General features: G+C 37.7%; 1 protein-coding gene across 1 annotated transcript; it reads right to left on the bottom strand.

Moving 5' to 3' along the window:
* Positions 1 to 16103: 16103 nt before the first annotated feature.
* Positions 16104 to 18139, bottom strand: LOC108203649 (GDSL esterase/lipase At3g26430-like). The gene is made up of 5 exons (XM_064094668.1): positions 17737 to 18139; positions 17433 to 17654; positions 17180 to 17349; positions 16823 to 17093; positions 16104 to 16556 (listed from the first exon to the last, which is right to left on the bottom strand). The coding sequence occupies exons 1-5, from the start codon at positions 17984 to 17986 to the stop codon at positions 16273 to 16275; spliced, it is 1197 nt and encodes a 398-aa protein (XP_063950738.1). The 5' UTR covers positions 17987 to 18139; the 3' UTR covers positions 16104 to 16272.
* Positions 18140 to 18698: the final 559 nt, after the last annotated feature.

Here is an 18698-nt window from a genome sequence, read left to right on the forward strand (position 1 = left end):
TTTTGTCATTCTCGACTTTGAAGAAGATAAGAAGATTCCTATCATCTTGGGGAGACCATTCCTTGCGACAGGGCGGACTTTGATTGATGTTCAGAAGGGTGAACTCACAATGAGAGTTCAAGATCAGATGGTCACTTTCAACGTGTTCAATGCCATAAAACTTCCATCAGATGAGGAGGAATGCTTTAAAGTGGATTTGCTCGAAGCTGCAGCTCATTCGGAAATTGATAACAGGCTGAAAACTGATATCTTGGAAAGGGTTCTATCGGGTGACTCAGAATTCGGTGGGGAGGAGGAAGAAGAACACCTTCAATACTTGAATGCTTCTCCTTGGAGAAGAAGGATGGAACCTCCAATTGAATCTCTTGGGTTATCAGAATTGAAAGATTCTCATGAATGACTGAAACCCTCGATTGTTGAAGCTCCTAAACTTGAACTTAAGCAACTTCCCGAACACCTAAGGTATGCTTTTCTTGGTGAATCTTCTACATTACCTGTAATTATTGCATCTAACCTTTCAGGTATTGAGGAAGAAAAGCTTTTGAGAATTCTTAGGGAGTTCAAATCAGCCATTGGATGGACTATTGCAGATATCAAGGGAATCAGCCCTTCTTATTGTCAACATAAAATTCTGATCGAGGAGGGTAGTAAACCCACTGTTGAGCATCAAAGAAGACTCAATCCAATAATGAAAGAAGTGGTGAAGAAGGAGATTCTTAAGTGGCTTGATGCCGGCATTATTTATCCAATCTCGGATAGTTCTTGGGTGAGCCCTGTTCAATGTGTGCCTAAGAAAGGAGAGAACAACAAGCTTTACAAGGAAAAAGTCAAGAGATGGCATGATAGGAAGTTGGTGCAAAAGGAGTTCTTCATTGGCCAACAAGTGTTGCTTTTTAATTCTCGTCTCAGACTATTTCCTGGGAAGTTGAAATCTAGATGGTCGGGTCCTTTCACAGTAAAGAAGGTGTTTCCACATGGTGCCATAGAAATTTATGAAACAACACCGAAGGAATCATTTAAAGTGAATGGACAAAGAGTGAAGCCATATTTCGGAGGACCGGTGAATCGCGAGTCGGTAAGCACCATCCTCACTATTGTCTAATTCTTGGGGTTCACGTCAAGCTAAGGACGTTAAACAAGCGCTTCGTGGGAGGCAACCCATGCTTTTTAAGCATTTTCATGTTTTACTTCTTAGTTTAAAAAAAAAATCAGAAAAACCCGCTGCCACTCCGGGGCCCCCGCGCCACGGCTGGGGCGCCCGCGCGAGCGGGGCGGCCGCGCCGGGATGGGGCGCCCGCGCGAGGAAGCCAGGAGCACGCTGCCACTCCGCGGCCCCCGCGCCACGGCTGGCGCGCCCGCGCGAGCGGGGCGGCCGCGCCGGGACGGGGCGCCCGCGCGAGATGGCCAGCAGCTTTTATAAAAAAAAAAAAAATTTTGTTTTGTTTCTTTCTTGCTCGTTTTTCACATATTTCAGCCCCTTCCCTTTAATTCCCAGCAGTTTATACAACTTTTCTAACCCTAAGTAAGCCCCCCCAAAAAAAAAAATCCCCCAAACACAAACCCACTTCATCTTCTCCAACCCCAACTATACATACATATACATACAACTATACACACACCCACCTACACCCAAAAGAGCTAGAAGATCCGGGAGTAGTAGCTTGCAAGCCCAATCAACGGATTCTCCGGTTAACAAGTTCACAACCCCGGAAGCGCAAGAAGAGTTTATTCGGCTTATGGGTAAGTTAATTACTAAAGAGAGGGGTTTCGTGCTACGGGCGTAGACGTGGAGTGGCCTGTGTTCGGTGCTGATATGGTTTATCCTGCAGCTGACTCTTCACTTGATGAGGGTGAGGAGAGTGATGGTTCTGGCTCCTTCTAGGTACATTCGATCCTTTTTATCACCTTCAATGAGGACATTGAATATTTTAAGTTTGGGGGTGGTAATCTAAGGACTAGTAGTGATGTGTGTGTTCATATAGGTTGCATGTTGCATATAGTTTAGCATATTATTTCATATTGTCACATATTAGTTAGTTTTGTTTTTTATATGCTTGTGTTAGTATGTGTTAGTAGTTTCATATAGTTGCATTTGCATGAATCTTGAAGTTGTTCCCAAGTTGATGTCCTATGATGAGTTTATGTGCATAATTTCTTGGCTAGTAGCCTTGATTATATGTGATGCCTTGTTATTTGGAAATTGCTTGTGTGAAAATTGTAATTACACTTATGCTCTAGAGATAAGACTTAGACTAACTTATTTCTTGAGTCCTCGCGTTGAGTCGGGCGTAGAGTTTGGAGTATTTCCTTTTTGAACTTAGAGTTTGTAAATCTTAAGTTTGGGGGAGTTAAGGGATGAATATGCCTTTCTAAAAAAAAAGAATAAAAATTATCAAGTACTCCTTTGAGATCAATGGGTAGAATGCAATGTCATGTGAAAGGGATGATCCATGTACTTGTGCTGGTATTAAGTGCAAATGTATTAGAATAAGCAAATTCTTGGTGACCTTTCACAACCTTTGATTACTGGAGAATTACTTGGTTAAAAAAAAGAAAAAAAAATAGAATAAGCGAAGTCGAATGGCGGTCGTGACTTACTTACACTGAGAAGCGTCCCAACCTTAGACTTAGCAAGAAAAAAAATAGAAAAAAAATAAGAGAGGCATAGGAATTCGTTAGTGACCCTAAATTGTAGTTGAATCTGTAGTAAAGAAGTGGTTAAACCTGATTCTGATTAACGGCTCATAGTGAGGACTCTATTGAAGTTTGATAGTCTTTGTTTTGTTTCACTAGAGAGCATGCTAGCACACACGATGCACTTCACACTTGTAGTGGAAGAGGACATGGCTAATATGTGAGAGAGATGAATGCTGAGAATGTTGCATATTCTGAGGATGCTATGTTAACACGGATTACACTTCATGATTCGATTAGATGTAGGCATTTAGTTGCATTCATGCATTGCATTAGTAGTATTTGTGTGTGTGTCTATGCTTGAGGACAAGCATCGGTTTAAGTTTGGGGGTGTGATAAGTGGATTTTATATCCACTTGGAAGCCTTCGTTTTGACTTAAATTGAGGGAATGGCCTCAAGCTTTTGATGCTTTTGATATGTTTTAGTGTTGTGTTGTGTAGGTTTCTTGGAAGGAGATCGAAGAGGAGAATCATAGCTTTAATTGAAAAAAAACGGTGAAGCAATCAGATGCTCGAGGAGAAAGATACGGACGCGTAAAGGTTGGACGTCAGGGCTGCCACTTTGGCGCGGCCGCCCCAACTCTGGCGCGGCCGCCCCACGACCTGAGCGGGAATTTTGGCCCGTTTTGCCCGTTTTTGATCCGTTAAAAGGCCCGTTTGCTAGGAAACTTAAAGGATGACTTGGGGGACTTAAGAAAAAAACCTAGAAACATTCTAAGGAGCACGTGACAGCTACGGAGAAGATCTAGATTTATAGTTTTCTTTTGTCTTCTTCCAATTAGGCGATACTTTTGGATGCTCATTCGGATTTGTTTCGAAACACTTGTTTAACTCTTTTGACTTTGTTTTTCCTATTCGGTACCATGTTTACATTCGAACCCATGATGATGAGAAGTTCGATTATGAACTAATCATTGTCATGGGATTTTAGCGGATTTATCGATGAATTTCAGTAGTTAATTTGTCTTGTTCATATGTGATGGTTTGATTTCCTCGTATTGGTTGTGCTTATTCGTCTTGGATGCGTAGCTAACATCTAAGATTTCTTTTTAATCTTTATTGAAGCGACAGTGAATATATTGATTTAGAACTTGCCATGCGAGCATAGGTTTCGTGTTCGATAACATGACTTGTGATGTGATTTTACCCATCTTGCATCGCCCTATGTAATCTTGATAGATAACTTGTTCCTCAACCGTTATGTTTTCAAATTCTATAGACATATAGGGTCTAAGCATAATTGGTGTCTGTTTACCTTCTATCTTAATTGTGGATGTGTAGCAGTATGGTGCACGTATAACGACAGTTAGCGTGTAACAGTCTCGTGTTATCTGATTAGTTATCAACCATTACAATCGAATAAAGGTAGAACTCTGAATGAAGTTGCTAATGAAGCTAAAATCCCATGTTTATTTCTCATTAGTAAATCATTATTCTCTTAGTTGATAATTCTTAGTTTCATAATTCGAATCGAATTAGTTAAGTAGAAAACCAAAACCCAATTTGATACTTGTCTAAGCATTGAATAATAATCATACATTGGTGCATAAGTGATACTCTCAAGGTTTTGATGATCACACTGCCAGCAAGCTAATAGCATAAAACTGGTGCTTGTTAGCGAGCTATCAATGATATATGCATGTGCTAACAGCTTGATAAGTTTCAGTATTATGTTCAACTGTCAGCAAGCTTACAGGTTATCATTCAGGCTTATCAGCGAGCTTACAGCGTGAACAGAATAACAAATGGATAAGGATCAAAGTCGAAAAGCAAGGAGATTTATTAGGAATCGATTTGTAAGGACTTTAATATTTATATATGACTTATATAAATATTAGAGCTCAGTTTTAAATCAGAATTTCAAACAAAAACGATTTCCTAACTTATAGGAGGTTTTATCTCATACTTGATCTTATCTAAAACTACTCCTATTTGATTTCAAATTATGGTTTTATACATAAACGTTTTACTGAGATATTTACAACGTCTTTACACCTTTTACTCAGTAAAAATACATTGTTCAAACGTTCATTATTCAAGCAAATTAAACGTGAGGTTGTTGGGCCAAGAACGTTGGATAGTTTGTTGAGTTATGACCGTTTGGAATGATGGTATATAAACTTGAGTGTGGTTTCCGTTTTGGTAGAGAACAAGAACACACTTCAAGCTTCTGAAATACAACACACTTTCATTGCAAAATCTTTACTTGAGCTCTAGTACTTATATTCGATTATATATCTATATTGAGTTCATAGTTTCGGTTGTATTACACTCATACATTGTATTGTTCAAAGTGTAAAGGTTTGTTGCTGTGTATCGAGCTTGTGAAACAAGGGAACAAGGGGACTAGTTAGCTAGAAGAGTATACTTGGGAAGTATAGGTCTTGGAGAGCTTTTGGTTCGTGGTTCAGGGGTTTCAGCAAGCTGATAACAGGAACAAGGGTTAAAGGGAGTTATATTATTGAATCATTGTAATTGTTAACATTATTGATTAATAATATAATCTCTTACCAGTTGGTAGGGGACCAGGACGTAGACCATTAGGGTTAGGGGTCGAACCTGGCTAAAATTCTCTGTGTTGCTAGCTTACTGATTATATCTGTTTTGCATTGCATCTGCATTGTTAGCTAGCTGACTGTTTACTCTGAAATTAACAGCAAGCTGTCTGTGACAGTATAAATATTCGGTAACATTAAAAATCGGTCATATTAGCCATAACACCTATTCACCCCCCCTCTAGGTGTGTAATTTCAATTGGTATCAGAGCGAGGTTTGTACTAATACTTCTGTAACAGGAATAGTATCGATCGATATGGCTGATAACTTTCAGGGAAAGTCCGATTTTAGAGCTCCCCTCCTCACGGGTTCTGACAACTACAATTGGTGGAAAGGTCAAATGGAGGCTCATCTATCCAGAGATCCCCTAGTGCAAAGAGTTGTGCAAAGAGGTCCTTATGAATATCGTGATAGCGATGGCAAAGTCAAGGACGTTGATGTTCTCACAGCGGACGAGCTATCAAAGGTTGCTGCCAATGGAAAAGCAAGGAGTACATTAATCAATGGGCTGAATCAAGCTGAATATGACAAGGTCTCTTCTCTCAAATCTGCAAAAGAAATTTGGGATGCATTGGAGACATATCACGAAGGCTCAAAGGCATTAAAGAAAGTCAAGCTCGGGAAGCTTATGAAAGAATTTGGAAGCTTTGCTATCAAGAAGGGAGAATCCATTCGAGAAAGCCAAGCTAGATTCCAAGTCACTCTCAACAGTCTTGAAAGACTTGGCAAAAAGATCCCTCAATCGGAAATCAACATGAATATTCTAAATGCTGTTCCATTCGAATATGGTGCTAAGGTCACAGCATTGGAGTCAGCTCTCAACATTGATACTATGGATCACCTGGCTATATTTGCTGAGTTGGAACAATTTGAAGCTAAGATTGAAGCTAACAGCTCAGAAAGCAGCAAGCTGCCAACAGAGAAAATGAAGAATCTTGCACTGCACTCCTCTGTCAGCAAGCTGGAAACAGATGAGGAAACAGAATCAGATGAGGATCTAGCTCTTATGTCCAGGAAAATCAAGAGAATGATTGAAAAGAAAAACAAAATGAAGCGAGAAAAGGGCAAAGCTTTTGGTGCAAAGAAAGATCCAAAGGATGATGCATGTTTTGAATGTGGCAAGAAAGGGCATTTCAAAAGGGATTGCTACAAGCTGAAAAACAAGTCAAAGCCGCCTAGACAGCAAGCTGATTACAAGAATAAAAAGAAATCCAAGGCACTTCTAACTTGGAGTGATGATGAGGATGAGTCAGCTTCTGATGATTCGAGTGATGAGATGGTGAATTTGGCTCTTGTTGGTCTCGATGGCTCAATTGATACAACTGATTCAGATACGGACACTAATAGTGAGGTAAACTCTATTAATTCTGAATTAAATACTATTGATACAACTACTTGTGAACTAACCATGCAGGATAAGAGTTGTTTATCAATAATGGAACTCATTGATCTAAAGAATGAGAATTATGAGCTCGAGAAAGAAAATGTTCATTTGAAGAAAGTCATAGGTGATTTCTTGAATGAAAAGAGTGCCAAAGCTAGTAGTGGAATCATTGCTACCCTCAAGGAACAGATCTCACAACTTGAAGGGAACAACATGCAAATCCAAAGAAGGAATGATACACTCATGAAGGAACTCAGCTCGCTGAGAGCAGATCTTAAAGCTAAGGATGCAAGCTTGGAGGCATTCGAGTTAAGCAAATCCCAAAGCTTAGCCGAAATCTCTATTCAAGCTGAAAAGATCAAATCATTGGAGCAAGAAGTCAAAGATCTTCAGAAAGCCATGGGAAAGTTTGTTCAAGGAGAAGAAAGTCTCAAATCCATAATGAAACAAGCTAAAGGTTCTCATGATAAAGGAGGCATTGGTGCAGCTTCTACATCCACTTCTTCAATGAGATATGAAGGGAAAAATGGCATTCCATACAATTATGCCATGCCATGGGTAACTTGTCACAAATGTGGAAAGAAGGGCCATCTTGCTAATAATTGTCCAATGAAGAATTCTCAATCAGCAAGCTGGGAAAGGAAGTCAGCTCACAGGCAGTATGCTGACAACAGAAACAGACAGAAGACAGCTCCAGGACAGAATGCTGATAAGACCAGCAGAACATGGAAGAAGAGTTCTAAAATGGTCCAAATGTGGATCAAGAAATCTGATCTTAATGTTCTATATGTCTTATCAACTAACACTGTTGGACCCAACAAAATATGGGTACCAAAACGTTGAGTTGCTTGTGTTTGTTTTGTAGGTTTGTCTCGTGTCTAAAGTAAAGCCAAATCAATGGATATTGGATAGTGGATGCACTAGGCACATGAGTGGAGACAAATCTCAGTTTCTAAGCTTGAAGATGAAGAAGGGTGGTCGTGTCACAATTGGTGATAGCAAAACTCTTCCTATTCTTGGCAAAGGAACTATAGGTAATAGTATCATTTCTATTAACAAGGTACAATATGTTAAAGGTCTTACTTATAACTTGCTTAGTATAAGTCAGTTATTTGATGATGGTCATATTGTTAACTTTGGTAAAAATGAATGTACTATACTTGTTGGTGCTAACAAAACTCCTCTAGTTGCAAAACGAGAAGGAAATATATATGTTTTGAACTTTGAAGAACAGGAGGCAGGTGTTTGTTTAGCAGCTGTGGATAATAATCCAGAAATTTGGCATAGAAGGCTTGGACATGCTCATATGGATCATCTCAGCAAGCTGTCAGCAAAGAAGCTTGTTCGAGGATTACCAAAGCTTAAGTATGTCAAGATGGAGACATGTTCTGCTTGTCAATTGGGAAAGCAAACAAGGACTCCACATAAGGCAAAGAAAATGGTATCTACTTCTAAACCTTTAGAGCTTCTTCACTTGGATCTCTTTGGTCCCGAAGCTTATAAGAGTATTGGAGGTAAACAATATGCCTTTGTTATTGTTGATGATTATTCTAGATTCACTTGGGTATTATTCTTGCGTACTAAAGATTGTGCTTTTAGTGAATTTGAGAAACTAATCAAGTTGCTTGAGAACAAACTAGATACAAGACTTGTAGGTATTCGAAGTGATCATGGTGGGGAATTCCAAAAAGACTTCATTACTTATTGTGAAGAAAGAGGAATCTCTCATGAGTTCTCAGCACCTCGTACACCTCAGCAAAATGGAGTTGTAGAGCGTAAGAACAGGTCCTTACAAGAAACAGCTAGGACATTGCTGCAGGAGAGCAAGCTGCCAAGAAGTTTCTGGGCAGAAGCTGTCAACACAGCAAGCTATGTTCTTAACAGAGTGCTTATCAGGCCAATTCTCAACAAGACTCCTTATGAATTGCTAAGGAAAAAGAAGCCTAATATCAGCTACTTCAAGGTTTTTGGATCTAAGTGCTTCGTACTCAAAACCATTGATAGGGATGGTAAATTCGACTCTAAATCTTATGAAGCTATATTTTTGGGTTATTCTTTAACAAGTCGTGCTTATAGAGTATATAATCTTGCTAAACATACTGTTGAAGAGTCTATTGATGTTACATTTCAAGAGTCTACTGATGATCTTGCAAGGGATGAGGAAGAATGTGCAGGTACAGGTACTAGCAGCAAGCTGACAGTGAAGGAAACTGGAAATCAGCAAGCTGACAAGTCAACTGCCAAAACTTCAGAAGGCAACAAGGCTACTGAATCCACTCCATCTCTTGAAGATACTTTGGATAAGATGTCAAAGCTCACATTGGATGAATCCAGAGGTCAAACTTCATCAGCAAGCCAAAATGTTGTTGATCAGACTCCTCCTAGGCAGACTACAAGGAATGAAGAGGTCATAGCTCAACATAATCTACCAAAGTCAACTAGAACAGTGAAGAATCATCCTCCTCAGTTGATCATTGGAGATAAATCAGCTGGAATCAGGACAAGGAAAGCTCAAGCCAACATTTGTGCTTATGCTGCCTTCATAGCTCAAGAGGAACCAAAGAATGTTCAAGAAGCTTTACAAGATGAAAATTGGATCATGGCAATGCAAGAAGAACTCAACCAATTTGAAAGATGTGATGTTTGGGAACTTGTAGATCCACCAGAGGATGCTTCAATTGTTGGAACCAAATGGGTGTTCAAGAATAAAGTTGATGAATTTGGTACAATCACTCGGAACAAAGCTAGACTTGTTGCACAAGGATACAATCAGCAAGAAGGAATTGATTTTGATCAAACATATGCTCCGGTTGCAAGATTGGAATCTATTAGGATGCTATTGTCATTTGCATGCTACAAGAAGTTCAAGCTACATCAAATGGACGTCAAAAGTGCATTCTTAAATGGATATCTAAAGGAAGAAGTCTATGTCAAACAACCACCAGGATTTGAGGATGAAAAATATCCCAACCGTGTCTACAAGCTCAAGAAGGCACTTTATGGATTAAGGCAAGCACCTCGATCATGGTATGAAAGGTTAAGTGAATTTTTGATCAAAAATGGTTTTATTAGAGGTAAAATTGATCCTACTTTGTTTACCATTATTAAAGGTCAAGATATATTAGTTGTTCAAATATATGTAGATGATATTATATTTGGATCTACTAATGATTCTTTGTGTAAGTGGTTTTCAAAGTGCATGCATAGTGAGTTTGACATGAGCATGATGGGAGAGCTCAATTATTTCTTGGGGCTCCAAATTAAGCAAACTCCAGAAGGAATTTATGTGCATCAATCCAAGTATATCAAGAATTTACTCAAAAGATTTGGATATGAGAATATTAAGGCGAAATCAACACCGATGAGCGTTGTCAGCAAGCTGACAGCAGATGAAAATGGTAAAGATGTTGATATTCGGATGTATAGAGGTATGATTGGAAGTTTACTTTATCTTACAGCCTCTAGACCTGATATTATGTATAGTGTTTGTGTTTGTGCTAGATTTCAAGCAAAACCAAAGGATTCTCACTTACAAGCTGTTAAAAGAATATTTAAATATTTAAGTGGAACCATTACTTTGGGCTTATTCTATCCTATCACAAATGCTTTTGATCTTGTTGGGTATAGTGATGCAGATTATGCAGGTAGTCAAACTGATAGAAAAAGTACAAGTGGTGTTTGTGCATTTTTGGGTCAAAGCTTAGTTTCTTGGTTAAGCAAGAAGCAAACTTCAGTTGCTCTATCTACGGCTGAGGGGGAGTATTTAGCAGCTGGTAGCTGTTGCTCTCAAATGCTATGGATGAGACAACAATTGAAGGATTTTGGAATCAAATGCAAGCAAACTCCTATTTTTTGTGACAACACAAGTACAATCAACATTTCAGAAAATCCAGTCAATCACTCAAGGACAAAGCACATTGATGTTCGACATCATTTTCTGAGAGACAATGTTGCAAAAGGTGCTGTCAAGTTGATTTTTGTGGCTACAGCAGATCAGCTAGCTGACATCTTCACAAAACCTCTTCCTGAAGAACGATATATCGTGCTGAGAAGGGAATTGGGTATGTGTGATGTGCAGTCAGCAAGCTAATAAGCTTGGTCCGGGTACTATCAGCTTACTTTTAGTCCTTTCCATATTTTAAATTATTTTTGCATGCGGGTCAGTTCAAGAGTTTATGTGCAGTTTAGGTTAATTAATAAACTATCCGTTATGTGCTGATTTACATGAATTTATATGTTGAATGTTGTTACGTGATTATGTGATAATTTATGTGAATTTAAGATAAGCTTAGAGTTCAAATTTTAAGAGTTACTATTTAAGTGGAAATCTGCTGAGACTAGTTATCTTAGATTTTGTTAGAATATTTTATCTAAAATATCATGTCGTTTCTCACCAAAATTAGTGTTAACAATTTAATCCCTAAATCCTCTCCCGAGATCATTATCATTATTTTGGGAAAGCCATTGTCTGGTAAGGCTTTCTTCAACTGTGGTGTGGTTAAGTTGTTTAGTAATTTAGGCTTTGAATCTTTCTTGGTTGATATGCCTAAACTCTGTTACCCATCGCTTGTTCGTGAATTTTATTCACAACTATCTGAAAATGCTTCTGGTCAGTATGTGTCTTTTGTTGCTGACACTAAAATCACTCTGTCTCCACTATTTTTGAATGCTATTCTGAAAACCCCTCCCTCACCAGTTTCAATTTACACTAAAAGAGGTTTTAAGCAGTTGGATGATTTTAGTGTTAAGGATCAGTTTCATGTGTTGTTTGGGGCTGATGGACCTACTGAAACATTTCCCTCTACTACTCAAATCCTTCCCTTGGCTCATGCTCTGTTTAGGGTATCTATTGATAATGTGTGTCCTAGATTGGGAACTAGGTCTAATTTCTCTGCTCAGGATGTGATTGTTGTTTCTATGTTATTATCTGGCAAGTCTTTTGACATTGGGGAGTTGATACTGAAAAATATGATTGGGGCTATTGAGGGTAAGTCGAACACTGGACTGCCCTATGGTTTGTTGTTGACTCGAATTTTCGAGTGGTTTGGTGTTGGTCTGGATGGAGTTGAGAGTGTACAGGCCAAAGAGTTTCTCGATGGTAAGTGTCTCACTCAGTCCAATCTGAAGCTTGAGAAAGATGGAAATTTATCTGTTGTTGAAGTTCCACCTCCACCTCCAGTTCAGCCTATTTCTGGTAGTTCTGTTGATCTTGGTATTCCTGCCCAAGATATTCTTGATTTTATGAATGAGCTCCGTGAAAATCACAAGCAGCTAGTGGATGGACAAAAGCAGTTGTCAGAACAGCTGGATAACATTGCTACTGAGTTTCAATTTTGGAAAGAATTTATGTTTGCTGGTAAGACTGGAAACTCTCCAGAGAAGTGTAGTTCTGGAAGTTTTGGGTATGAGTTACGCAAGAGGATGTTTGGGTCTTGCGGGTCTTCTGATGTCAAGTTCACTTTTACTTCTACTGAGGATGGTAGTGATAGTCCTAGGCCACGTACTGCCATGGATGCTCTTAAGGAGGCTGCCGGTACTGATTCTGAGTTGGCTGCTGCTGGAAATCTACTGCTGGAACAGAATCGCATTGCTGTGGCGCTTGCAAAGAAGTTGGATTCTGAGAAGGACAAAACTGTGGACGATGACGAGGCTTAAATTTTTCACCTTTTGGATGATTAAGGGGGAGAAATTTAGGAACTTTAATAATAAAACCTGGTGTGCTTATGTGTTTAAGTGCAAACTTTATGGCCCTATGTGTTTTGATTCAGACTAAGTACTAAGTTGTTTGGTTGGATTTGAATTTGGTTCTCAGGTGGTTTATCCTGAGTTAAATTTGTTTAAGTTGGTTGTTTTGGGATGCTTATCTGTATCCAGGTGGTTTATCCTGGTCAGATTATTAGTTTATCTATCTATTTATGCAAGTACTTGATTTGGTTGATATCTGATTGCATAATATATTCTGCTTTGCATAAAATATTTGTTATATCTGATGTATGTGCTGTATTGGTATATTTGTTAAGGTTTAATGATATTAGATTGCTGTATTCAGGGGGAGTATTATTACTTTTCCTAAATATGGTGTAATCATCAAAAAGGGGGAGATTGATACTCTCAAGGTTTTGATGATCACACTGCCAGCAAGCTAATAGCATAAAACTGGTGCTTGTTAGCGAGCTATCAATGATATATGCATGTGCTAACAGCTTGATAAGTTTCAGTATTATGTTCAACTGTCAGCAAGCTTACAGGTTATCATTCAGGCTTATCAGCGAGCTTACAGCGTGAACAGAATAACAAATGGATAAGGATCAAAGTCGAAAAGCAAGGAGATTTATTAGGAATCGATTTGTAAGGACTTTAATATTTATATATGACTTATATAAATATTAGAGCTCAGTTTTAAATCAGAATTTCAAACAAAAACGATTTCCTAACTTATAGGAGGTTTTATCTCATACTTGATCTTATCTAAAACTACTCCTATTTGATTTCAAATTATGGTTTTATACATAAACGTTTTACTGAGATATTTACAACGTCTTTACACCTTTTACTCAGTAAAAATACATTGTTCAAACGTTCATTATTCAAGCAAATTAAACGTGAGGTTGTTGGGCCAAGAACGTTGGATAGTTTGTTGAGTTATGACCGTTTGGAATGATGGTATATAAACTTGAGTGTGGTTTCCGTTTTGGTAGAGAACAAGAACACACTTCAAGCTTCTGAAATACAACACACTTTCATTGCAAAATCTTTACTTGAGCTCTAGTACTTATATTCGATTATATATCTATATTGAGTTCATAGTTTCGGTTGTATTACACTCATACATTGTATTGTTCAAAGTGTAAAGGTTTGTTGCTGTGTATCGAGCTTGTGAAACAAGGGAACAAGGGGACTAGTTAGCTAGAAGAGTATACTTGGGAAGTATAGGTCTTGGAGAGCTTTTGGTTCGTGGTTCAGGGGTTTCAGCAAGCTGATAACAGGAACAAGGGTTAAAGGGAGTTATATTATTGAATCATTGTAATTGTTAACATTATTGATTAATAATATAATCTCTTACCAGTTGGTAGGGGACCAGGACGTAGACCATTAGGGTTAGGGGTCGAACCTGGCTAAAATTCTCTGTGTTGCTAGCTTACTGATTATATCTGTTTTGCATTGCATCTGCATTGTTAGCTAGCTGACTGTTTACTCTGAAATTAACAGCAAGCTGTCTGTGACAGTATAAATATTCGGTAACATTAAAAATCGGTCATATTAGCCATAACACCTATTCACCCCCCCTCTAGGTGTGTAATTTCAATAAGTGCATATTTCTGAATACACCAGTCTCTGTGGGAACGAACTTTAATTATATTCTATATTACTTGTGACCACGTACACTTGCGTGATTTTGTGCGAACACCAATCAGCCTCCATTCCACTTCTATCTAAAGAATTTCAAAGAACGAATATGGTGATTTTAAATTATAACCTACTTCCAAAATGAAAGTTTTTGAATCAAATTTGAATTTATTCTCCTCCGATTATGATACCTTCGCGTTCGATCATATTAATTTTATTGTTGGGATGAACTGCTTGGAGACCATGATTCAGAAAAACTTTGACAAATTTTATAAAGCTATGGGATTCAGGGGCATAGATCTCTATGGAAACTAATATATTGTAAGTCCTAGTTTGATTGCAAATAACACGAAGAACACCGCTCGTTTTTCTCGATAATAACGGAATTTTACTAATTACAATATTATATAGAAATAAAATAAAGAAAAGACAATTTATTTGCATGTCAGTTATAAAATTCAATACTTAATCATTAAGTATAACTAAAAATTGATCCAATTGTACGCGGTTTATAGATGAACGAAAACTGAACACTTTAATAAAGATTGAGGTTCTGAGCCCCCTAGATTCACGTACTTTAATAAAAAAAATATTACGTTAATCATAATATCTAAATTTCACATATATAGAAATAATAAAATAAATTTTAACGATCGTAAAACCGAACAAAAATCTTATATATAAATCTGTACTCCGGATCGAAAAGGTCAAAACATGAAAAGTCCTTGGAATGATCAAATTAGTCTAGAAATAATTTTAATTATAATTTTTGGATATCAGAAAAGCTAAAATCGTTACGGTTAACGAGTTTTCTAATAATCAAAATAATTGATAATTAATTTGAAAAATTACCAGATAAATCCTTAAATTATTTATAAAATCACAAGGTACTCAATAAATCTTTTGAAAAATATCCAAATAACATATAACTTGTTTAAAGAATATTAAAAAACAAAAATCTCATTTCTAGCACATACAAACAGAACTTCTGGAGAATCATTAAACACATAGTTTCACAGAAAATTCATATAATATTCATAATTTGCCAAATTAATAACATGGATAGTTTCACAAGTATCACTTAGTCGCGTAACAACTATAATCATATAACAACTATCAAATTTTTAGGAACAAATATACGGATTTGAACTTGAACAACTGATAATATTTCGATAACCCAATATCGCAAAAATAATTAAATAAAATCTTGAAAACTCATCAAACTAGGATAAGATATTAAATTCTATTCCTTCCTTTTAAAACAAAATCATTTTTTATAATAAAAAACAAAATTTAAAATGTCCGGTTATTACAGGTAGGGGTATTGAGTTTACAAGTGCAGTGTACTGCAGCATATCATAAGAAAGAAAGTAGTAAGAAACAGTGGTCACTCGTATTTTACATCTTGTCTTCTAATTTTGCTAACAGCCTAACACAAAGATACTCATAGTGTATTCAATCATTTAGGATGATAGTAACATTGTAACGTGGATAATAATTTTTGAATTTTATGATTTGCAGCTAGTTTTACTTAAACTAGCCACCAACTAGCGGCTCGTGCTGCGAATTTATATAACAAAAAACCTGTGGGATATAAAATTAACTTCAATAAATAGAACTTGAAATTCAAACAAAAAAAAATACAGATTAGGTTTGTCCCATTAATCGTAAGATATGTAATCACATATTAAATGCAAAAGTGGCTCACCATCAGACACTTTTTATTTTCAACCCAATTTTTGATTAGTTGGCACAAAATCTCTAAAATATTAAGGTGGTGTTTGGCGGGACATTTATAATATAAACACTTATTTGTACCGTTTGTGTAAAAAGTCAAGAAGCACTTAAAAGAAGTTAGGATTCCTAGCTTTTGTTTCAGGATTTCTGCTTATTTCCCAAACAGTTTAATCACTTATAAGTCTTAACTTGCTTCTGACTTCTACTCCACTTTTTTATTTTAAGCAAAAAACACTTATTTTAAGCTCAGCCAAACGGCCCCTAAAAATGGGTTCCAGACTTCCGAGTACCGTGGATGCTCTAAGCCCCGCCAAACATACTCAATATTTTTCCTGTTTTTGAGTGAGTTGGAAAATTTAAGGAGATAAAATGGGACGTTTACATCTTGATATTGAATTCAGAATCTTATTCCTTGAAAAATATATAATTATGACGCCAATTGCACAAGATGATAATATAAAATTCCTATTGCAATAACTCTATCCTGGGAGTAAAAATCCTGACAACATCTTGATCTGGTGCATTTATTCTTAAAAAGCTCTGCTAAATATTGATTAGTTTTTTGAGGATGAGCGCTGGTGGCATGCCATACTTGGTGGTGTGTTGGGTGGATCAGAAAAAGCTCCCGTCGAAATTCGGTCGAATACAATCTTATCAGCAGCTTCTGAGTAATGAATGCCATCCCAGCTTATTCTTTCCCGCGGATTTTCGCATGATTTCAGAGCTATTTTCTTCCCATTTATCGTTTTACTAGTCTCGATACCGAAACATGTAAAGTTGTCCCCGTAATTGTATTTTCCTCCGTAACCACAACATGCCTTTAGAGGTTCCTTGAAGCCTGCAGCAAATCCATGGATAAAATCTAGTGAGTATGATTTTATAGCGCAGTGTAATTTATTTATTTTTGACAATTTTGACTTATACGCCTTGTAAATTAGCATTTGTTCTAATACTTCTCGGGTGAGCCAGAGTCAAACCCGGATGTCCGGGGACAACAGAGAATAAACCCGCCACTTGGTCTATCCGATCGTGTTCATAGCGCAGTGTGATTAATTCTATATTTTATATTACATTTAATAGCGTATGATAAGTGCATGGCCATACCAAGACTTTTGGCTTCCTTGTATATGGAGTATTTAACAGAGTAGATATCCACAAGTGTGATTGCAGATGAAGGGAGCTCTCTCCGGAGCTCATAGACAGCCTCCTTCAACTTGTAATTGTAGTGCTTTGAGATCTCATTATGAGGGATTGAGCAACCAGCACTATCGGTATCCTTGTCCGAGACCGGGAAGTTTGTTAGAATATAAGGCAGGCATCCGATAGGTCCGGTGTTGTGTATCCAGAATGTTCTGGCCCCCAAGGAGTATATACCCTAAATACCAAAGCATTGCATAATATTGTCAGTCTCACTCGAAAGTCCATTTTTGGGTCGAGAGTACGTAGAAATCTTGTTATTACCTTTATATGAGATTTGAGTCCTTCCATCATATTGGGTACTGATGCTTTTACGGCTTCTATGGAGTTGTTTGTAAATAGTCCCATGCCAATGTCATTTTGGCCGATGTCAATAGTATACAGAGCTTTGGAAAAATGTTCCTTCTTCGGCACCGTGTACTTGAAATTCGGGTCTAATGCACCAAAACAGATTATCACACATAGAATACACCAAAAGTGAAATTTGGGAAATTCAAGAGGAGCGTAACTGAATTACCTTGATTATAGATCATCTCTGATCTGTCTTTAAATTGTGTGAATTGTACGAACTGGACATAAAGCGGAAAAGGACTCCATCCATGTGGAACAAAGTAGACTGGTATGAGGTATTTTGGTGGCGTAATTGTTGATCCTGAGGTTGAAAAACTTGCGCCGTGACTGAAGTTTGCAGCCATTGAATCAAGGTAAGAGTGGAGAAATGGCTTTCCCAAGCTTTCAGCTGAAACAACACAATTCTCAGGTGTAAATTTTATTTCAGAACATTAAGCTAAAAATTGAAAAGGCCAATACGCGACGAGTACCTAAGAAATCAATCACGAGACGCCCATTGGACACTCGTCCACTTGGTCTGCCAAAGAAAGCATCTCCATTAGGCGGCAACTTGGAGGCGAATGCGGCCGACATTGAACCCGTATCCGAGTTTGAGTCGCCGAAGTTGAATAGAGCCGGATATTCACAAGTCTCTGCTGTGAAAACAGGGCTCGAAAGAAAAGCAAAGGCGCAAAACAGGGGCAGAAAATAAGCAGCTATGTTTATGTTGAGAGACTTCATTGTTGTTGAAGGATCAAATATATGAGATTGAGTTGAGTAGGTATGATTTAAACAAGCAATAGGTGCAGGGTTTAAATAGTATTCCAAGCGTAGGAGAAGCCAACCGTTGCTGAGCACATTTTGTAACAAGGTCTTTGTTCAAGGAAAAACAAAATAGACTCAAGCTCGCCCAACTCCATGTATTCAGGTGATTCGTACTGATGCATGCATGCAGAAATATGGTTCAAAGAGCGTGGAATCTGTTATAGGGTCAGCTGGGACACCCAAAAAAACAGAAATCGATCTGGAGGGGCAGAAAAATAAAGTCCTTTAAGGTTTTAGACTTATTTCAGATCACTGGCCGCTCAGGGACGTGAATAAAAGTTATTTTGGGACTCATATCACTCGAAAAAAAGAGTTAACAAAAATGTTATACAATACTTCCTTCTGCCATTTTGTCTGAGCTTATTTGATTAGGGCGGCTTTTAAGAAATAAATGTTCAACTCATTTTCAATCATATAAAGAGAATTGGTGGATATTAAATGAATGCAGTTTATGAACATGTGATTGTAATAATCTTTAGAAAAAAAAATGCTCCCTTGAGGTCACAAGTTCGATTCCCTGAGTACTCCGGAAGTAAGTGGGCTACCATGCTCGGGGATATGAGTGCGCAAGTAGCCTAACCGGATTAGTCGAGGTGCGCGCAAGCTGGCCCGGACACCGGTTTAACAA

This window comes from Daucus carota, chromosome 5 (assembly GCF_001625215.2).
Source record: "Daucus carota subsp. sativus chromosome 5, DH1 v3.0, whole genome shotgun sequence".
In the NCBI taxonomy this organism is placed as follows: Eukaryota; Viridiplantae; Streptophyta; class Magnoliopsida; order Apiales; family Apiaceae; genus Daucus; species Daucus carota.

Coding starts and splice junctions, on each gene's coding strand:
- LOC108203649 (XM_064094668.1), bottom strand. CDS start 17,986: ATGAAGTCTCTCAACATAAACATAGCTGCTTATTTTCTGCCCCTGTTT. Junction 17,655..17,736: donor TCTCGTGATTGATTTCTTAG/GTACTCGTCGCG, acceptor GTGTTGTTTCAG/CTGAAAGCTTGGGAAAGCCA. Junction 16,557..16,822: donor CAAGGAAGCCAAAAGTCTTG/GTATGGCCATGC, acceptor GATTTGCTGCAG/GCTTCAAGGAACCTCTAAAG.